Genomic DNA, 23,137 nt, shown 5'->3' with positions numbered 1-23,137 from the left:
AACAACAAAGAGTTTCGCTAAGCTTGGGTTTTCATAGACTTGAGCTGCAGCTGTGTAAATAATAAATGATCAACCATAAGGCCAGAAACACACTCTACGCAAGTACGAGAACATTGATATGATAGCTTGGCCAATGCATTGCAAGTGGCCGGTCCTGTACATATACTTACTTAATATGTGTTCTTGCGTTACTATGGCGGTAACAAACCTCAGTACACAAGGGTGCGATAGAGTTCCCTTCAAAATTTCTTAGAAATCACAATTTCAGAAATTTTGGATCCAAAAGTATTTTTTCCCATAGAGATTTCATTACATTTTTCATATAAGTATTTTAAGCCATGAACCAAACTATCCAGTGAGTTGAATTACAACATTACAAAATTTAAAGCAAAAAAAGTATTTGAAAATCGGACAAAAAGACAAACATACAAGACTGAGTACTTGCCATCTTCAGTGAAAGATTAAACTACAATCCCATGAAGCACTGCGAATGACGTAATATAATTAAAATGATGGAAATATATAAAATGAATCATTTTACATTGTTGATTATAAGTATAGAAACAATACATATTTTAATTTTATTCCAAAATATGCAGATATATACAAATATATAAGTAGTTTGAGAGCACAGGGAGAGCGACTCGGTTGCGTCATTCACAATGTGTCATGGAAGTGGGCGGTCGCTGCGAAGCTTGTTTGCTGCGATTTAATGCGATTGTCCAATTGGTGGATCCTTCTGTTCAGGATTCATGGGATATGTTGTTCTACTTCAGGAAATCTGCTCTTATATCCAATTTTTTTACAAATTAAACTGGACTGATGGCTTTAACAGAAGCACTTACCATTGTAGAACAACCTCAGAGCTCACGGCAAGTCAGTCTTTAAAGGTTTAAAGTTACTGTTAAAAATCAATTTATCTAAAGAGAAAAAGAATGGGATTTTTACTTTCAAAACCAGACAGTTGTGTCTATAAACATGAAAATTAACTTTAACTAACATGCTCTACCATGAGAGTAGTTGAACTGAAAGAGAAAGTTTAAGCTACTATAGCGCTACATTTTAGCATGTGCAGTACATGGTGGCCCTTGTGAGAACTCAAATTGGGTTCTAACAAATTTCAAACACAACAGTGCATGAAATCAAGCCTGTGTAGCATTTGTGTTCATATACTTGGATAAAATATGTTTCAAGTCATAGTGAAAAAAAAAAAAAAAAATTATGTGAAGATCTACCCGGATCTATCTACAGCACCAAGGAGGCAGACAATGAGATGCATAATTGCAAATATTGGCTTATAATAAACATCATGATTAGACTTTATTGAACACCATCAACATTACAAAAAGGTGCCATTTCACAAGCCTCATAAAAGACCTTCCAGTCAAAATGCAGTGTTTTTTTTCTCATGAAACAGGCCACTTCCCTCATACAGACAGCAGCTAAACATCTGCCATGTCCAGACCTAACCATCACAAATACAAAACAAATTAATTAAACGTACAAGCGACAATGACAAGCAACATTAACAAATACTTTATGGCTTTCCGATCTCCTCCCTTTTTGGGTACATGAGTTTTTGATTTCATGGCAGCATCATTTTTATTCAGTGGCCCCTAAAGTATTTGGACAATTCTGAGAAAAGCTCTAGCATCATTTGTTCGCAGATGCCACCTGGTTTGATATCTAATGCATTGAAATTCAGATATTTTTTAGTGTGACTTGAGTGTCAAAATACTTTTTGGAGCCACTTTATATTGACTCAATGAAGGCTTCACGTGATCTTTGCGTAAATTGCGGACACGGCAGATGACCTCGGACTTTGCTTTCATACCGAATTCACAGTGCTAGCTGTTATCGACACGGTGGTTCAGACGGATGGGGATTGGGTCTGTACAGCTGTTGCAATCGGACCGGTCTCACCGGCCAGCCAGGTAACTGTCCTATTACTCTCAACCCGACAGGCTGCCCAGGGCAAGAGTGAGGGGCCCCAGGCCCCGAGGCCTGAGACTGGCCTGAGCGTGAGTCCAGAGGAGGTAGGACTGAAGCAGAAGAAGAGGAGAGGGGCAACAGGATGGCCGGGGTCAGACCGTATCGGAGCTGGAATACACGGGGAGGGCCGTGAGCGGCAATGCCGTTGGGGCGGGACTCTTTAAGCTCCTCCTCCCTCTTTGGCTCCTCTTTTTGTTTCTTCGGTTTCTTCTCGGGTCGGCTTAGCTCCTGGAGCTTCTCGGCTTGAGCGCGGCGGATATGGTACGTCTTCCTGTGGCTTTGAAAGGAATCCAGGAATACCTCAAGGGACATGTGGCCCTCCATGAATCTCTCCAGCAACTCCTGTGAAGGTCAAATGACAAATAAACAGGTATTAGAAGACAGAAAGTCAGGCAGGATTCACAACAAGCATGATGCAGATGCAAACGTCCTCTCTGACTCATCATGTTCCAAACACTATAGCTATAAAAGCGTATAATACTAACCACTTAATTTCAGCTAAATGAGCATATTTAATGGTGGTTGATAAGAAAAGCATCAATATTACTTTTGCTCATACTTCATAGTTATATGAACAAAACAAACCCCTAACCCTAAGAATTAAATTTACTGTACAATTAAGTGGGCCTCACATAGAAATAAAAAAGCAACTAATTATGAGCCATTGAGTAAACTATGCTTAAGTTTGTCCAACTCAAATTACAGTTCAGCCAGAAAATGTAATGTTTCCTTCATAATGAGTTACAGAACAGAATTATATTTTTCATATTTTTATATTTATTTTTCATATTTAATGTGAAAACAAGTTGCCATATCTTGCAAAACCACACACTTAACTCAATATCTAAAGTTAAATTAATTTACAAACCCAAGTGATCCAGTAAAAGTATGTTCATTCACTTAAATGCAAAATGTCTCCTTGATGCAATTCATGTCAAGACAACTACAAATCTCTTGTTCAGTCAATGTTCATTTTTCAATTAAAGAATCTTTAATTTTTTTTGTTAATTAATTTGTATGAATTCACAAATGATCTCAACCAGTGTTGGGTAGATTACTTCTGATATGTAATATGGTACTGATTACAAATAACACAAATGAAATTTTAATTAGCAATGTAATCTTTTAGATGACACTTTTAGGTAATCTAATCTGATTACTTTATACTAATCTGATTTTTTATGTGGCATGTTCTAATGATGAAAACCAAATTTTAAGCATATTAAGTACCAATTACCAATAATTAAACACTACTAAACATGAAATCAAACTATGTAGTATTTGCAAATCTCCACCACCCCTCCCACTCAGTCAAGACTGATAGGTAATGCAATCAATATTTAATCATGAAATCCATAAAGAGTGACTGTTATCTAACTCTGTAATCTAAATACAAGCACTTGACTTTTGTAATCTGATTACTAAACATCAGTGGCCTCAACATAAGAAAAGCATTACAATTTGTGGACACTGTAATTTTTGTTAGTCTAAATAGATGGGTAACCTTGCTAGCTGAACTAACAGTTGAAAGTTGAAGTACCTTATTGCATGATATTGCATGGAACTAACTCCTAAATGCTCATAAGCACAACTACTGTATTGTTTGTTGGAGTTCTCCTTCTGAAGCAGACACTAGTATCTAATTAATGTCAATGAAATAATGCTTATTTGCAAAATCTTGTTGAGCTTACACAAAATATTAAATGAACCCAAATGCCTAAAAAAATCTTTGTTTAATTTACTTTTAGTAGAAAGTCGATATCTGTTGGGAGAATGTTTTGCAAGTTGGAGTTTTACAGAGCACACAACTTCTCCCGCACCATTTAGTCAAATTGCAGCTTGTTAAGAAGAGGCGATTTTTGCCCAGCACACAATAAAATGGGTAAATAAAATCCCATACTTCTCTTTGAGGGTGTCGCCGAATCATATCTAGGAACTAGGATATCACAGAGACTTGGGGTATGTGCTTTTTTGACGTGGGTCAGCAAGCAACTACCACGCAACCACCCAGAACACCCTAGCTAAAATCTAGTTGTATTTAAAATCAGAGCACACACAAGAAGTGTCCTGTGTGCACTGTAAAGGTTTCTTACAGAATAACATGCAGTCAGTACAAATACTCACTCCATCACAGCAGAGCACTATGTATGAATTTAACATGACCTAATGTGTCTACTTGCGCCTCCAGTTGAGGGGGCAGGTGTCTGCCCTCTGTCTGCCTCTGTATGGGAGGCTGAATAATTGATAAGTCTCATCTGCACAAACCCACCCCCTAAATGTCCTCTCAGAAAGAACAATAAAGTCTTCTAATCTAGGAGATTGCCCTTGGCAAACTACTCATCAGTGCAGGCCGATAACAGCCAAGATGCACCTCTAACTGAAATTAAATCGTGTGGTTCCCAAGTGTGATTTCAAGTGTTAAATTGTAATATGTCAATAAAAACTAGATTTTTTCATTTTTTGTAGAAAATGTGAGTGGTGCTTACTTGTGCAAAATTTGCTACCACAGTGTTAGGGTGTTCAAGGTGGTTGCCAGGGCATTGCAATATGGTTGCTAAGGTGTTCTGAGTGGTTGCTTACTGGCTATGTCAAAGTCTCTGTGATATTGTGATTCCTAGATATGGCTCAGGTCCATCCTACAGAAGTCAAGTTTCCATCCAAGCAAATCCCATGTGTTTAAGAGAACAAAATCGTCACTTCTGGGGAAATAGTGTAAAATAGACATGAAAATAAAGGTTGTAGCAACTGTAGCTCTTTTATTAAATATAATGAAGCATGTTTGCTAGCACTCAGTGGTAGATGCCTTCTGTCTGGAAGCGGAAGTGTCTCAGACAGTTATAGGAGGTGATAGTAGCCAATCATATTGGTGACAGGCTTTGGCATTTCAGAATAACCAGAACATTTGAGATGCTATGCAATGATATTGATGATATTCACAGAGCAAATTATGTAATTCACATGGCTTGTTGAGGCAAAGTCACATTACTTTTTTGAAGTGCATCAACAGTCTCTAGAGTTTACTCAGAATGGTGCCAAAAACATAAAACATCCAGTGAGCGGCAGTTCTGCGAACGGATTCTGGTTCGAGCTGACAGAAAGGCTACGGTAACTCAGATAACCCCTCTGTACAATTGTAGTGAGCAGAATAGCATCTCAGATTGCACAACATGTCGAACCTTGAGGCGGATGGGCTACAACAGCTGAAGACCACCTCAGGTTCCACATCTGTCTGTCGAAAACAGAAAGCTCAGGCTTTTTTGCACCATACTGAGTAAATTCTAGAGACTGTTGTGCATTGTGACTGTTGTTGTGAACATTAACTGAAGCTCCTGACCCGTATCTGCATGATTTATGCACTGCAATGCTGCCACACAATTGGCTGATTAGATAATTGCAGGCAGGTGTACAGCTGTACCTAATAAAGTATTCGGTGAGTGTATATTCCTATGTAAATTCTATAGGAAAATGTTAATGTCTTTCCATCATAGTTTATGCGCATGTCATCTTACCAAATAAACAATGTATCACCTCAAGTGAGCACATATGTTTTTTATGCGCATTTTGGAGATTTTATTTGCATCTTGGTGTTTTTATCCAGAATATTTTATGCGACACTGCAAAAATTCACATAAAAATATGTGGATGGAAACCCAGCTACTGTAAATCTAGAGGAATTTATTTTTATTTTTATTTTTTTTGCCTGTTTAACCATTCGCCTGTTTAAAATCCCAAGTTTTATTGCATAGAAACAAAAAGAGCAGACCTCTTCTCAACAAGTCGCACAATATGAGGTATCATTCCTGTCCACAACACAAACAGTCCCGAGTTATGCACTGAAGTTTAATAATTATTTGTTAAAAAAGAAACAGACTATAAAAATCACCATGAATACAACATATATTGTAATATAATATTAGCCCAGATTCACTCAGAGGCATGAAAATATGATAGTTCCACATTTTAGCATGACCATATCATGGTAAACATGTATTTCATCCATGTGCTCCTGTTTCTTATTAATATTCACAGACTGTTTAGCCAAGTGCTTTAAAACAGCTCAGCACAACATGTATCATAAGGAAAAAACACTACATAGATGTCTTATCTTCTTGTTGTTGACTTGGCCCCCACCCTACCCGTTCAACTATCCTTGATTGATCGTTGTGGGGTTATTTGTCCTCAGGCAGTAAATAAGCACTGAGTCCTCCACCCCACATAGCCTGGATCGATCGCTCCGTGACTTTGTCGTTAAGACTCCTGCCTCCTGACTGATGGTCTCAATGCATCATAAGTGAGCTGTGTGGTGAGCCAGCCTTCAGCACAATATTTTCCAAAGAGAACATCAGTACCACACATGTCTTTATTAGCCAGATTAAAGCCATGCATCCCCAGAGGACTGGCATATTCTATTAGTGCAACAGCGTCTGGAAAAAGCCTGATGGCAACCTTGAATCTCTTTCATAGACTGCTCTTATATGAAACCATGAAATGTTAATGATGGGTGTGATTGAGGAATTATGAAGAGCTAATAAACAGCAGGAGACCAAAAAAAAAAAAAAAAAAAAACAGTGTTCAAGTGTTCTGCTTTATCCACTGAAATTTTCTCAACAGACGAAAGGAAAAATTAAAAGAACGTTCTTCAAAAATAAAATCTTCGAATTCATGTAATAGCTTTTGGATCCTTTGAACGTTGCTTTCATGCAATAGTAGTGGTGCTTGCTAAGGCAAATATTTTTAGCACTAAAGCGCTAAAACCACTCAGAGAACCTTAGCAACCCACCAAAACACTATAGGCGTTTAGCAATGCGCTAAAACCCACTCAGAACACCTTAGAAACCCCCTAAAACACTATAGGCATTTAGCAATGTGGTAAAAAAATGCTCTGAGCACCTTAGCAACCCCCTAAAACACTATAGGCATTTAGCAATGCGCTAAAAAACACTCCGAACACCTTAGCAACCCCCTAAAACACTATAGACATTTAGCAATGTGGTAAAAAACACTCCGAACACCTTAGCAACCCCCTAAAACACTATAGACATTTAGCAATGCGGTAAAAAACACTCCAAACACCTTAGCAACCCCCTAAAACACTATAGGCATTTAGCAATGTGGTAAAAAACACCCAGAACACTTTAGTAACCCCCTAAAACACTATAGGCATTTAGCAATGCGGTAAAAAACACTCCGAACACCTTAGCAATCCCCTCAAACACTATAGGCATTTAGCAATGCGCTAAAAAACACCTAGAACACCTTAGCAACCCCCTAAAACACTATAGGCATTTAGCAATGTGGTAAAAAACGCACTGAACACCTTAGCAACCCCCTAAAACACTATAGGCATTTAGCAATGCAGTAAAAAGCATCCAGAACACCTTAGAAACTCCCTAAAACACTATAGGCATTTAGCAATGTGCTAAAAAACACTCCGAACACCTTAGCAACCCCCTAAAACACTATAGACATTTAGCAATGCGGTAAAAAACACTCCAAACACCTTAGCAATCCCCTCAAACACTATAGGCGTTTAGCAATGCTCTAAAAAACACCTAGAACACCTTAGCAACCCCCTAAAACACTATAGGCATTTAGCAATGTGGTAAAAAACGCTCTGAACACCTTAGCAATCCCCTAAAACACTATAGGCGTTTAGCAATGCGCTAAAAAACACCTAGAACACCTTAGCAGCCCCATAAAACACTACAGGCCTTTAGCAATGCGCTAAAAAACACTCAGAATACCTTAGCAACCCCCTAAAACAATATAGGCGTTTAGCAATGTGCTAAAAAAACACCCAGAACACCTTAGCAACCCCCTAAAACACAAGAGGTGTTTAGTAGGGTGACCAGACGTCCCAATTTTCTGGAGACAATCCCAGTTTTTGACGGTCTGTCCCCGACTGGAGCTGTCCCCAGAAATGTCCCCGTTTTTACTGTGTGTTCAAAATAGTACACAAAGTGAAAATACATGGCAAGAAAGCCGCTATTGAAGCCTACCGGCAACAAGGTTTACCGTGTGCTGTTTATTTTGACCAACAGAGGGGGCTGCTCGCTATAGCAGCTTTAAGTTATTCATCTTCCTTTACTGATTACTTGTTCGTGCCAGTTTTGCCATTAAGAACTGGACCAGTGAGCAAGCGCACTTGAAAAGAATCATCATCATCATCATCATCGTTAACAGCTTTGAGGTGAGGCACATACTAGCTATGTTATAAAGAAGTTACAATATTATGTATTATATAAAATTAATGCATTTAAAATAAGACTACAACATTAATAACATAGTAAAATAAATGAAATGTATAATAAAGTATCTGCAAAGAACAACAATAAATGTAAGTCAGCACATTACAGCATAGATTACATTGCGCTTGGATAGGAAACAAGTGACCAGAAAGAAGCATCATAACGCATAAGAGTTGATCAAAATAAAAGGTATAATTAAGAAAAACAAGTCCATTGGATATACCACATGAGATAACTGCTAGAAACAGTTGAAATAGTGTAATAATAATAATAATAATAATTATTATAAAATATTGAATATCTTTGTGTCATGACTACAAAGTGGAAAAATCTACAACAATATGAGGCACCTAAGAGGGGCAATCAGCCCTTCAGAAATGAATTTCAGGCCCTGATACAATACATAGTGTAAGTGTTTCATATGATTTCAGTTGTAATACTGAGGAAAAGGGTAGTCAAGTGAGAATCTCCTTTGAAATTCCTCTGACAGTTTTCCAGCAAGCAGGTTAGCAGCCTACTGTCTTACTTTTAGGAAAGTGCTAGCTAAAGGTGACGGAAAAGAGGAGAAGAGAAGCAATTTTAGAAGAGAGTAAGAAGAGTGATGTAAAGAATGTGACCAAGGGCAGGTGTCTCTGTGCTGTGGAGTCAGCTGCAACAGTTCCAATATTCAATCATTGTTTATATATGTTTGTTTAGTTCACTTTTATGCCACAATGTCATCTACTGTATATACAGTGTAGAAAAAAATAAAGTCATATGTAACAGAAGACAATTAAAAATGATCAGCTTTACCTCTGTATCAGAAATTCATTGAGACATATTCAACAGAGTATGATATACTATAGTTCATGACATTACTACATTCACCATGGTCAAAATACATAACATCTGAATTGTCCCCCTTTTTTAAATCATAGATAAGTAACATGTGAAATTTCAATTACATATTTACCAATGAACTAGAATTGTCCCTGTTTTTCATTTCAGAAATCTGATCACCTTAGTGTTTAGCAATGTGCTAAAAAAACACCCAGAACACCTTAGCAACCCACTTAGCAACCAAACATTACTGGCATTTAACAATGTGCTAAAACCACTCAGGGTTTGTTTTTGTTTTTTGTGCATTGCTAAATACCTATAGTGATTAAGGGGATTGCTAGGTGTTCTGGGTGTTTTTTAGTGCATTGCTAAATGCCTATAGTGATTTGGGGGGTTACTAAGGTGTTGAAAGTGGTTTTTAGTGCATTGCTAAATGCCTATAGTGATTTGGGGGGTTGCTAAGGTGTTCAAAGTGGTTTTTAGTGCACTATAAACCACTCAGATCACCTTAGCATCATGGCATTGAGTATTGCACAGGAAGTGCTGGGTGGATTACTTGTGAATTGTAATCAGGTACTAATTACAAATTACAGGACAAAAAAATGCAGTCAGTAACGTAATTTCATAGATTGCATTTTTGGGGCAATCTAATCTGATTACTTTTGGATTCTTTTCAACCTAATTCTATTTTATTTTATTGCACATGCATTTTAGTAGGATAATCATTTTAACACAAAAAGAGCCTCAAAAAAAGAGCTTGATCCTTATGACATTTTTTAAAAGTGCATTAAATATTACATGAATAAACATTCAATCTAACAGCAATGACAGTGTATGGCCAAAGTTTATAATTCAAAACACTGAGACATCAAGTTCATTTTAAGTGCATAAAACAATACCAACATTAAGAACATTAATGACCATAAAATCATCAGCAACTATGTTGCTAGGTCAAAGCTTTCATCTAAAAACACTGAAACACTTTTTCAGCCACATCTTCACCTGGCTGGCTAGTAGCGAGTATTAGTTCTGAGTGCAAAGCACACAACCCTCCCCCTCTCTTCCGAAAACACTTGAAGATTTACCAAATGTATATCAGTGCAGTGGTGTGATGATTTAGAACAAAAGATTGAAAAAAAAGAGAATGATTAGGATGATCAATAAATTATTAACAATTTACTGCCGTTGCCTTGTTAATCTGTAATCATGTAATCTATAAAAAGTAACTGTAATCCAATTATGAGTATTTTAAAATATAATTTAATCCAATTGCAAGTACTTGAGTTTTGTAATCTGATTACGTAATCCAGATAACATGTAATCTGTTACTACCCAGCACTGTGCACAGGGAAGCACAACTCACATTTTCTTCAGGAAATGTAAAACTGTAGTTATTTATAGGGCTAGGCTATATGAAATTCCATGCACAAACCATCCTAGTTGTTTGCTCCAAGAAAGATCAAGTGCATGGAAACTGAATATTCCCTATGTAGTGTAATGTGTGCCACTGTTGGGTTTTACAGTACACTTAATAGCTGGTTGGAAAGACACCATACTCAACACCATGCAGGGTGAAGTGTTCATAATGAAATGTATAAGAACTCTGGTTTCTCCAGGGCAAAAGCGGGAGAGATGACATCAGCTATGATGTGTTAACCTCATTATTTATGATGAATGAGCTGTCAGTGCTTTAAATCATTGATTAGATGAGATCACAGATCAATGTTTGTGAGTAATGTAGAAGTTAGTGGATTTTAATGGGTGGATTTTCACCCTTATGTCACCAACAAATTCAGATTTATGGTAAAAACAGAATCAACTGGTTCTGTGTACATACAGTTTGTGTAATCCAGAGTAAGAGTTTTCTGGACACTTTGTCAGGCTTCAAATTTTGCTTTATTCTGGCTCAGTTACAAGAGCAGCTTCTTCCATCAGAGTGTCTGAATAAACAACATTCGGACAGTTCTGCTAGAGAATAATACAGTGGCCCCAAAATGAAAATTAAGTGTTTAAAATGTAACTGAACACTTTTGGACACTTAAGCAACACTTAAAAATGTAAATGCATTACATAACAACACATCAATGCAAGTTTACTCAGAACTAACTCTACTTTCCTTTGCCATTTTTGCAATTAATTTTAACCAACTGATCTCAATGTAATTTTTAATGGATGCATGAAGTGGTGTCCTAGTAGAGTAACCACAGGTGTAGTTCATCATACTTTTAAGTGCGGCTGAAGTTTTCAAATCCTTTATATTTTACACTGCATATAAAAATTATACCCACATTTTGTTGTCTTATGATACAGTGTGAGAGGCTCTTATGGGAGCTGAATACATGAAGATGCACAAGAGATATTGTGAAATTACCTCAGACTGTTCTTCAGCACGTGCAACCTCCTCCTGGAGTAGATTGTGGGCAGTCTGAGGGCTGTGCTTCTGTGTGAAGGCCTCTGGAAAAACACAAATATTTTATATCTCTAAGTCTCAATTCTCATGAAAATACAATCACAAAATTAATTTAAACATAATCATGAGTTATGAGTGAAAAGCCATTTTTTGAGAAACAGGGGACCACAAAATAATATATATTACTCATTATTTCGAGGAGCAAACAACTGAATTACTAATCACACAAAAAATAAACATGCAGCATGACTAAAGATGTTCCATTTGTTAATTACTTATGAACCGGCTTCATGAGAAGTTATCAACTCACTCACCAAATTGAGCAGTAACAGAGTTAACAACTCACTAAATCAAGCAGTTACAGAGTTAACAACTCCCTCACTCACTGAACGAAGTGGTTACTGAGTTAATAACTCACCCACTCAATGAATCAAGCAGTTACTGAGTAAAAAACTCACTCACTCACTGAGTTAAGCGGTTGCTGAGTTAATAACTCACTCACTGATTCAGGCGGTTACGGAGTTAAGAACTCACCCACTCAATGAATCAAGCGGTTACAGAATTAACAACTCACTCACTCACTGACTCGAGTGGTTACTGAGTTATCTAACTCCCTCACTCACTGAATCGAGAGGTTACTGAAATAACAACTCCCTCACTCACTGAATCGAGTGGTTACTGAAATAACAACTCCCTCACTCACTGAATCGAGTGGTTACTGAAATAACAACTCCCTCACTCACTGAATCGAGTGGTTCCCAAGTTAACAACTCCCTCACTCAATGAATCAAGTGGTTACTGAGTTAACAACTTACTCACTGACTCGAGTGGTAACTGAGTTAATAACTCACTTAATCGAGTGGTTACGGAGTTAAAACCTCACTCACTCACAGAATCAAGCAGTTACGGAGTTAACAACTCCCTCACTCAATGAATCGAGTGGTTACTGAGTTAACAACTCCCTCACTCAATGAATCGAGTGGTTACTGAGTTGAAAACTCCCTCACTCACTGAATCGAGAGGTTACTGAGTTAACAACTCCCTCACTCACTGAATCGAGTGGTTACTGAGTTGAAAACTCCCTCAATGAATCAAGTGGTTACTGAGTTAACAACTCACTCACTGAATCGAGTGGTTACTGAGTTAACAACTCCCTCAATCACTGAATCGAGCAGTTACTGAGTTAAAAACTCACTCAATGAATCAAGTGGTTACGGAGTTAATAACTACCTCACTCACTGAATCGAGTGGTTACTGAGTTAACAACTCCCTCACTCACTGAATCAAGCAGTTAATGAGTTAATAGCTCATTTTCTCACTGAATCAAGCAGTTACAGAGTTAATAACTAACTCACTCAGTGAATCAAGCAGTTAAGGAGTTAAAAACTAACTCAATGAACCAAGCATTTACTGAGTTAACAACTCCCTCACTCACTGAATCGAGCAGTTAATGACTTAATAACTAATTTTCTCACTGAATCAAGCAGTTACGGAGTTAATAACTAACTCACTCACTGAATCCAGTGGTGATGGAGTTAAAAACTCACTCACTGAATTAAGCGGTTACAGAGTTCATAACTAACTCAGTGAATCAAGCGGTTATGGAGTTAACAACTCCCTCACTCAATAAATCGAGTGGTTACTGAGTTGAAAACTCCTTCACACACTGAATCAAGTGGTTACTGAGTTAACAACTCCCTCACTCACTGAATTGAGTGGTTACTGAGTTGAAAACTCCCTGAATCACTGAATCAAGTGGTTACTGAGTTAACAACTCCCTCACTCATTGAATCGAGTGGTTACTGAGTTAACAACTCCCTCACTCACTGAATCGAGTGGTTTCTGAGTAGAAAACTCCCTCACTCACTGAATCGAATGGCTACTGAGTTAACAACTTCCTCATTCACTGAATCAAGCGGTTACAGAGTTAATAACTAACTCAGTGAATCAAGCGGATATGGAGTTAATAACTAACTCACTTACTGAATCTAGTGGTGATGGAGTTAAAAACTCACTCACCGAATTAAGTGGTTACAGAGTTAATAACTAACTCACTCAATGAATCAAGCGGTTACAGAGTTAACAACTCACTCACTCACTGAGTGAAGAGGCTACTGAGTTAACAACTCCTTCACTCACTGAATCGAGCGGTTAATGAGTTAATAACTAATTTTCTCACTGAATCAAGCAGTTACGGAGTTAATAACTAACTCACTCACTGAATCCAGCGGTGATGGAGTTAAAAACTCACTCACTGAATTAAGCAGTTACGGAGTTAATAACTAAATCACTCAGTGAATCAAGCGGTTACAGTGTTAATAACTAACTCACTGAATCCAGTGGTGATGGAGTTAAAAACTCACTCACTGAATTAAGCGGTTACGGAGTTAATAACTAGCTCAATCAGTGAATCAAGCGGTTACGAAGTTAACAACTCCCTCACTCACTGAATCAGGGACGAGGAGACCTGCTGCTCTGGAGCTGGTGGACAAATCACTCCATCCCCCAGTGGAGGGCCGGGAGGAGAATCTTTTGTTTCATTTTCATTTAATTTTGCTGCATGCCCAAGAGGCTGCGGTCCCCAAAAGTTCAACAAAAAAGCGGTTTTCTTGTTCCCTGGGTCACATATCTGGTGCGCACGGCCGTCGTCATGACCGCCATCCACCGTCCCATTTCAGCAGGTTTGGCGCTCCAGCAGCGGGCCCCCTGCGCCTGCGTGCCCAGCTGTGGCACAAACACTCCCACACCAGGTTGGTTCCGATGGACTGTGGGACCATATTCTTCCTCCCCCCTCCCCGGCCGATCCTATGGTGGGTATCAGGAGCCAGGTATGTGCTTCGATGTCCCTGGACTCAGCACGGCCACGGGGCTCGAGCCCTCTCGACGTGGCGCCTCAGGCTCCGCCCCACCGCGAGGCACCACCCGCCGGTATGTCCGACGATATTTTCCCCTTGGTCCCCCTTGCCCGGAGCTTGGACGCGTGGCTTGCACTTCCCAACCCGTCACGATGGCTGACCCGGACTGTCCGACTTGGCTACGTGATTCAGTTCGACACAGACCCTTCCTGCGTTTTTCTTTTGAGGGCCAGGCGTACCAGTACAAGGCCCTCCCCTTTGGCCTGTCCTTGTCCCCTCGCGTCTTCACGAAGGTCGCAGAGGCAGCCCTTGCCCCGCTAAGGGAAGTGGGCATCCACATCCTCAACTATCTCGACGACTGGCTAATCCTAGCTCACTCTCGGGATGTGTTGTGTGCGCACAGGGACCTGGTGCTCATGCACATCAACCGGCTGGGGCCTCGGGTCAACTGGGAAAAGAGCAAGTTCTCCCCAGTTCAGAGCATCTCTTTTCTCGGTTTGGAGTTGGACTCAGTCTCGATGATGGTGTGCCTCACGAACGAGCGCGCACAGTCGGGGCTGAACTGTCTGAAGGCGTTCAGATGGAAACCAGCGTTCCCACTGAAACTTTTTCATAACTAACTCACACAGTGAATCAAGCGGTTAAGGAGTTAATAACTAACTCACTCACTCACTCACTGAATCGAGTGGTCACTGTGTTAATAACTCATTTTCTCACTAAATCAAACTGTTAGTGAGTTAACAACTCATTAGGTCACTGAACTAAGTAGTTACTGAGTTAACAACTCCCTTGCTCAATGAATCGAGCAGTTACTAAGTTAACTCCCTTGCTCACTGAATTGAGCGTGTATGAGTTAATAACCTCCTTGGTCACTGAACTGAGTAGTTACTAAATTAACAACTCCCTCGGTCACTGAATTGAGCAGTTACTGAATTTAAAAAGGAAAGTTACTCAAGGGCTGTGAAGCAACAGGAAAACAAAACAAAACAAAAAAAAAAAAACACTGAAGCATCTCTTGAAATCAACTGTTAGTGTGCTCAGCTGTGAATAAGCTCCGCTGTGTAATTCTCTGTGTAAAGTGCCGGGACTGAAGCCACTCTCGGGTCTCTTTGCAGTGTTATTGTAGGGCCCTGGAGGTAAGGGAGGAAGCAATCTATCTCTGTTAGCTCATGTCCACGGAAGGGAGTGAGGGGCTTGGTCCCTCCAAGTGTTGTGCTGGGGTTACTATGGTGACTGGCAATTATGCTAATGTACACATGTGTTGAGTCCACGGGGGATGTGAAAAATTGAGCTAGTGGCCACTGAAGGCAAAGAAAGGTCACAGTGATGACACCATTTGCGCACTAATAATCCAGAGCCCCTCCCCAAACAAACCATCACACACAAACCCACACTACAGCCCTTATGAAAAAGCACTGTGGCAGCACCATGGTACAATGGTGTTATTGGATGGTAATTACTATGGTACTATTATACAAGCCAGGGTATGATTACCATGTTCACCATGGTATTTAGCTACTTGTTACTATTATACTGTGAAAAACATTCATAATTTTAATGGAAAAATAATGCAAAAATAAGTTACTAAAAGTAAGTTAATTTACTATATTGTCTGAATAATAATATTAATAAAAATATGACTGTAACAGGTAAACATTGGGCAAGGAGGAGGCGGGAACCCGCTGAACAGTAAACAAAGTTTTAATGAGAAACTCAACTTAAAACAAACGTAAACAAACACAGACTCATATGCATTGCGGCCGCGTGCGTCTCTCTCTCTCTCTCGAACCGGCGTCTCCAGCTGCCCTTTATCTCATTCTCCCGCTGATCAGCTGATTCAACGCCGGCCGTGCTTCATCACGGCCCAGCCACACCCTCCTCCTCATCACACTCCTCCCCTGCCCAATTCAGGCTGGGGCACCACCGGTCTGACAAACCCACCCCCCACATATCTCTAGAGGGGAGACAATGCCCTTCCGGCCTTTCTGTCACCCGCCTCCTGCGAACCTGGGGGAGAGACGAGGGGAGGAGTGGGTTGAGGGAAAGGGCGAGCAGAGACACACACACACAGAGAGAGAGAGAGAGAGAGAGAGAGAGAGAGAGAAAAAAGAACTTGCTCGCCGGCTCCCATGCGTCTCTCTCTCTCTTGAACCGGTGTCTCCGGCTGCCCTTCATCTTGCTCTCCCACTGATCAGCGGGATATTTTATGAAAATATATAATTATTTATAAAAAAATGTATTATAAATATTTTAATATATATATATATATATTTTATTTTTTTTTTTTTTTTTGCAGTAAAAGGTATCAATTACCTTAATTTATGGTGAAAATTATGACTTAAAACTTAACATGGTAATACATGTGCTTCTGTTTATGATTAAACATTAATAAAACTGTTTTTTGCAAGTTCAAAGAATTTATCACCTTATAATTTACAATAAAAAGCACAAAAACGCCATGTTTACTGGAAAGGCCACTTTTAATTTTGATTAACTTAATTTTATACAGCCTTAAATTTTAACACCTTTTATCAAGTTTTATCATGGAGGTTATAAGTATACTACATTTTAAACCATTAAACAAATTTTTGTTATAAAGATGATGAAACGTTTTCACTTGTCAATGTATTTTATAATGTAACACAAATACTAATTACAGCGAAGGTACTTAAGAATACCAAGGTATTACCACCATGGTAGCATCCATAAAACATGGTATGACCATTGTACTTTTTTATTATCTAGGTAACGCATGCTCCAGGACAAGCCAGCACAAACCAATGGCATGTGTTTGGGGTGGGACTATCAATTTTCCAACCTTTCAGTGAATCTATTTGAGATAATCACACAGATAGAAGAACCATATGATGCGCTTCATTCTTAATTCATCTAGTCACTTCTATGGCTTCACGCCAATACACTCTCAGGCATACGCCTTGCCAATAACAAGGCCTTTAATACTGTCCCTACATGCCCTGCTCTCTGAACATGAATAATCAAAGGCCCACTATGTCACATGTGTTTGTGTGTATTTCGTTCATGTACATTCAGCATCCGTGACTGCTGAGGCATGACAGGGTGAGCGAGGAGGGAGTGGCACGCCACGTGCACGACCCCAGCGGCCCACGCCATGCAACGGTAATGGAAGGCGACAGATAGACAAACAACACTCGGAGAGCAGCTGTGGGTGACCTACATACTGGGGAGAAATGATGCAGATGGGCCGCAGGGCGCCCCGCTCTACAGCGAGGAGTCTTCTGGAGCCAGAGATATGACCAGGGATCTCACGGTCGAGATGGCTCTTGATGGCCATGGAGCCGATGTCCCAACGCTCTTACAGTTACATGAAAGATCACAGGCCATTGATTGAACTGGTTATGTGAAACTAAAAGAAAAGAGTGGGTAGTGCATATGCTTACGATATGAAATTCGAATCTGGCCAGCGTCATGTCCCGACTGCATTCCCACCCGCTTTCTTTCTTCCACTTTATTTACACTTTCCAATAGGGATGGGTCATGATGGTTCACTAGTTGTTTAGTGAGGCTGCCTAGTCTATCTAGATTTTTTCTTAGAATTTTTTTTTTTCCATATGTTAAGCAGTGGTGCTTTAAAGCTCATGCTTAGCTGTTAGACAACTTGCAAGGTAAAACCCTCTTGGGAAAAGTTGTGTTTAGTGTTTTTAAAGTTTCTTTAAATTCATCCCCTGTAAAACACTGCCGATAAAGCAATACATATTTAAAATGATTTGGCCATTACATTGTGTCTTGCGCTGTATTCCGAGCGTCACGCCTTGAGTGTCATGCCTTTGAGACAATATATCTAGGTAAAATAGTCAAATTTTTATAAAAGTGTCTCAAGATCCCTGCATTGTTTTCCATTCCGTTGCACTCCATCGAAATGTTTTTGAACACTAAAATGTGTTTTATGTAAACGCCCTATAAGAAACATGTCCGGTCAAGGTCTGATGAACCCGAAACAAGCTTAAATCTACAGGACTTCCTTAAGACCAAAAAAAAAAAAACGTTCCTTTTCATCTGACATCACCTTAAAAGTGCAGGTAGAGAAAATATAATTTGTAAATGTCATTCATGTTGACTTCAAAAGAGCGAATAAATAGGAAAAACAATACCAAAGAAACAAAGGCTGTAGATATCAGTATTAAGGAAAGATAGCTGTGTTCACCTGAGGTAAACTTCTGAGATCAATAACACTGCCAAACTCTGCCTCCTTCCATTAATACATAATGGTAATTGATTGTATTGACAGACCACCACAATTGTTTTGTTCAAAACAAAATGTCTTGTGAGGCCTGAGTTTGTTTTCATGGTAGCATTTGTAAGGGAAAAACAATCATTCTTATTCTGTGGATGGGAAAATCGTTTCTGCTCAGAAAACAATCCTTCTTCTCTGAATTATCAAATCAAAGGAGCACCTGTCAACTTCAACAAACAAACTCATATGTGCACAGATTTATAATCACAATACGTGTCTTTGAATAATCTTGTTGGTATAATGCAATGGTATCTATTGTGGTTCTTGGGAGCACAATACAACAGCATTAAATGAACAAATAATTATTGTACTCAGTACTTTAATCCCTAATTAAAAAGTTTTACCAATAATAAAATAATAATAGTGTATATACTGTATATTAGTATATTAATATAGGATTTTCCTGAAGTGTTAAAAAACATGTACACTCACATGAGATTTAATTCACAAAAGTAACCTATTGACCAGTTTCAGTGATGTCAATTTTTCCTCGCAGCCGCCATATTTGTGACCATCAGCAGGAGAAAGTAATGGTGGACAATGGAAAAACACCCGTGAGTTGTTCAAATTTCAGTAATCACAGACTTATTTCAGAAGCAGAACTTTCGGCCTACTGTCGCCGAATTCACAGTGTGATCAGTATGAAAGGGGCTAAAGCTCTGTGCTGCTAACCTGAAAGTTGCTGGTTCAGCCCCACCATTGTGTCCTTGAACAGGGCATTTAACCCTGGGCTGCTCCATGAAGACTGTCCTTATAATAAGTGTTTGTTGCTTTGCATTGAAGCGTCTGCTAAATGACTTATTACCACAACATGTCGACAAAACAGAAACACAGCTTATGCAAAAATAGTGTATTTTAAGCTGTTCTCAACAATCATTGCTCTGGATCACAAGGTAATATAAATTAACCTGATTTGGATTTACACATTCACAATTTGTTGTATTTGAGAAACTATTTGCTTAGCAAAAGAAAAGCATTTTGAATTGTATTGAAACCAAATTAAGTTATCTTGCTAGCTAGGAAATTATTCTAATTGTTCAGTCAGCAAAGATATGCATGAGAATGCCTCCAAGCATGAGATATTAGCTGAATTAGGTATATGATTCATTGAATATTAATCGTACAGTGTAAACACACTGAATACTTTCTTGGCAACTGTCTGGCCAGCAAATAATTTTGTAAATACTCGAATGACCCTTAATAGGAAAAAGGTTCCCCACCCCTGATCTAGACAATCGGATCAGGTGCGTGTCGCTAAAAGGCAAGCAGTTTGGCAAAGTTCTACACATAACTAACTGAATCACTGTCATGAAATCAGCCGGTTGGGAACTTCAATATTTGCTGGCTAGTTACCTTGCCCTGTTGTCATGTAAACCAGTAATGAGGCTAGGAAGCCGCAAGCTAGCTAACTATTTGGATAAAATGATATAGTTACCGAAGAAGACAGCACAGACAATGCAATATTGCTTTCGACTAAACACTACAGCAACTCTGACATCAACACCATTGCTGTTTATTTCTGTACTATTTAATTAAACAGTTTTTCATGATCCAAACACTGTCACGTCCGCTAACTTGTTGACACAGGCAAGGAAGTATTTCTTCTTCATGTGATGTTTATTGGCGGTTGGCAATCCAGTTTATGGTGCCGCTGAAGATGATGAAATTGGCAAAAAATAATCAAAAAGAGATTAAACATCTTATGTAGGATTAAATCGTAAATATGAGTATACGTCTTGAACTTTAAAATTAAAATAGCATACCCTGTGGAGTTTACTTGTGAACAAACAAGTTCTGTTTACATTCATTGTTGAGGTCTAACAGGAGGAATCCATCTCCTCACCCATTAAAAAAATTAGAAAATATTTTTGGCCATATCACCCAGCCCTACTCTCAAATGCATAAAACCCCTCTAAAACAGTAAAACAGATCAGCCTAAACCAGCTTGGTGACCACCTACGACCAACAAACCACCTTAGGCTGGTTTAAGCAGTTTTTTTCAACAGGGTAGGCTTGCACCATTCAATTAAAGGACATATTTCAAGTCAAATCTCATCTCATGTTTCTGTTGAGGGATTAGTGTAAACTACTGCAATAATGGAAGGCATACGAGGAGAAGTTTGACAAGTGTTTGCAATAATTGATTCACATTTGATTATCTGACAGTTATTCCACACCAAACTGTTTATTTTACAATGGCTTTATTTAATGGAACTCTTTAAAAAAAAGTTTCAATTTACTTGATAAATGTGTGCATATATACACAGGAAAACAAACTGTAATGCTCTTTTCTCTGTAAGTGCACACACACACACACACACACACACACGCTCCCTCTATTCCTGTGAAAATAACAGAACGGTGGGTGTTCTTTTGTGGTCTTTGCAGATAAATACCACAGACTGCTTTTTCCTGTCATCAGAGAGAGAGAGAGAGAGAGAGAGAGAGAGAGAGAGTAAGGAACAGCTTCAGAGAGCAAATGTACGCGATTGGCTTTACACGCAAAAAACCTACACATCACGTCTTCTCGGTCGTACATTTAAAGCCTCTCCTGGATGAATTCGCTGAAGTGACATTTGTAACGCTTCTGCACAGCACCATCCTTTGTTGAAGTGTCATCACAGGTGCAGAATTAGAGGGAAAAGTGCGCCAGCGCCCTTCTTAAGAATGCACTCGCAGAGGGCTTTTGTTCAGGTTTACCCTCGGGTCAAAACACACAATGTGAGGACACCATACAAGCCCAAACACAGGGATGCAGGTGCCTGAGGCAACCTTTCTAAGTAATTAAAAGGCTTGACAGCTAGGTCAAACACGTTTTATTCTGATAAAGCTAATCTGAACAGATCTGATCAAACACGCTCAACATCACTACACCTCTTTGAAGTAATCTAAAAGACTGGTTCATCTTACAAAAAAAAATCTGTCATTATTTACTCACCCTCATGTTGTTCCAAATAGAGCACAACAGTGCCTGTCCACTTTTTCAGCCATCATGTTTCTGGAACTATATGTTTTACTAGAATTTGTTTCTTTCTTCTGTTGAACACAAAAGAAGATATTTTGCAGATTGTTCATGTTGGACTTTTCCATACAATGAAAATAAATAGAGAATGGGCTGTTGAGCTCCAAATCTGATAAAAAAAGATCACAATTAAAGTATCGGAATATAAAAAAATAGCAGCCAAGACATTTTGCAAAATAAGTCCACAAAACAAAGAAATGACATGGGGAGTAGATGATGACAGATTTTTTTTATTTCTTGAAATGTATGGCCATTAAATGGCTCATTATATAAATAAAGCAAACTGCATCAGCAATAAACAGCCATATTAATATTTTAAGCTTATTAACCACACAAATTAGACTACAGATTGTTACTGTGAAAATACTGTAGTTATTTTAGTTATTTTTTAGCTATTTTCCTCATACCTAATCCTAAACCATTTCATTTTCCTCCCTTTCAACGTTAATGAGCTTAAGCCCATGTGAAAGTTTCAAACACAGCAATGTTGAAATAATGTATCGAGTAGATTTCTTCTAAGGGCTTGTGGCGTAGAGCTCCCAGTATGGGTCAGATTCTCAGGAGATTGATTTCAAAAAGCTTGTGAGAGGCCCCATTCTCCCACTGAGTGATTGAGCCTGCATGTGTGTGGTAGCTCAATGGCCCTAATCCAAATTTGATAACTGTCCCCTCCATTCAAACACCAGGTGGGGGGGGGGTGGCAGATCCACTTCACATCCTGTTCATTACCAACTCTTCCATCAGTGAGAACCGTAACACGCTCTCACAAAGACTTTGGATTCCCCAGTCTGCCCTTTGGCCATGTGATTTACGGGCACTTCCAGACAAAGATGCCCTTTTCAACCCCGCAACGATGTTGGCTCAGCCCAGCTTCAGAGGGGGTTGCTTTTTCTGTTAGGGGTGGAGCAGTTGACAACCAGTTTGGTGAGAGTTCCGCAGGTATGTGTTGAGAGGTCAACAATGGGTTTTGCATGTCAAAGGTCAACAGGTCGGACCTCGAGTAAACAGTGTCCTTACACTAGGTTAACAATAAAGGCACTTGTGGTGCTCTTTGCTTTTGAAGCAAGAGCGATAGTGTATCACATACCAGGGTCGAGTCACTCTCCAGAAGAAATACGGGCCAAGAATGTGCCGTTGGCCACATGTGAGGGGGGAAAAAGAAGGAACGGCAGCGTTAAATAATCTTGACTCATGTTTGTACGCAGTTGGCGGGTGCATTAGTAGCAAATGAGGTTGACTGAGAGTGGAACTGCAGTACATTGTGGTGTCGGGGCATTAAATCACCTTCAAAGCTAGACTGAATTCCAACCAAGAAACTAGTTCTACACCCTCTAGAGCTAAATTCCTCTCTTAAAAGAATAGTACTCTCAAAAATGGAAATTCTGTCATTATTTACTTAAAAAACAACAACAACAACATGAGGGTGAGTAAATGACAGAATTTTCATTTTAACTCTCAATGCTCTAAGCCAGACTTCCAGCTTCAGCTGATGGAGCAATCCAACCATATTTCATTCTT

At 39.2% G+C, this 23,137-nt stretch overlaps 1 protein-coding gene across 1 annotated transcript in view; it reads right to left on the bottom strand.

Annotated features, from left to right (window-relative positions):
- Nucleotides 1-1,293: 1,293 nt before the first annotated feature.
- LOC127439899 (vacuolar protein sorting-associated protein 37D-like) overlaps nucleotides 1,294-23,137 on the bottom strand; it is a 48,909-nt gene continuing 27,065 nt past the window's right edge. The window contains exons 3-4 of the mRNA XM_051696197.1: nucleotides 11,431-11,513; nucleotides 1,294-2,334 (exon numbers count right to left, since the gene is read on the bottom strand). Coding sequence (XP_051552157.1) covers nucleotides 1,855-2,334; nucleotides 11,431-11,513 — 563 coding nt within the window. The 3' untranslated portion in view covers nucleotides 1,294-1,854. The remainder of the gene's footprint in view (nucleotides 2,335-11,430; nucleotides 11,514-23,137) is intronic.

The sequence above is a fragment of the Myxocyprinus asiaticus genome, chromosome 4, assembly GCF_019703515.2.
Source record: "Myxocyprinus asiaticus isolate MX2 ecotype Aquarium Trade chromosome 4, UBuf_Myxa_2, whole genome shotgun sequence".
Classification (NCBI taxonomy): Eukaryota; Metazoa; Chordata; class Actinopteri; order Cypriniformes; family Catostomidae; genus Myxocyprinus; species Myxocyprinus asiaticus.
This window is presented reverse-complemented; position numbering and strand designations above follow the sequence as displayed.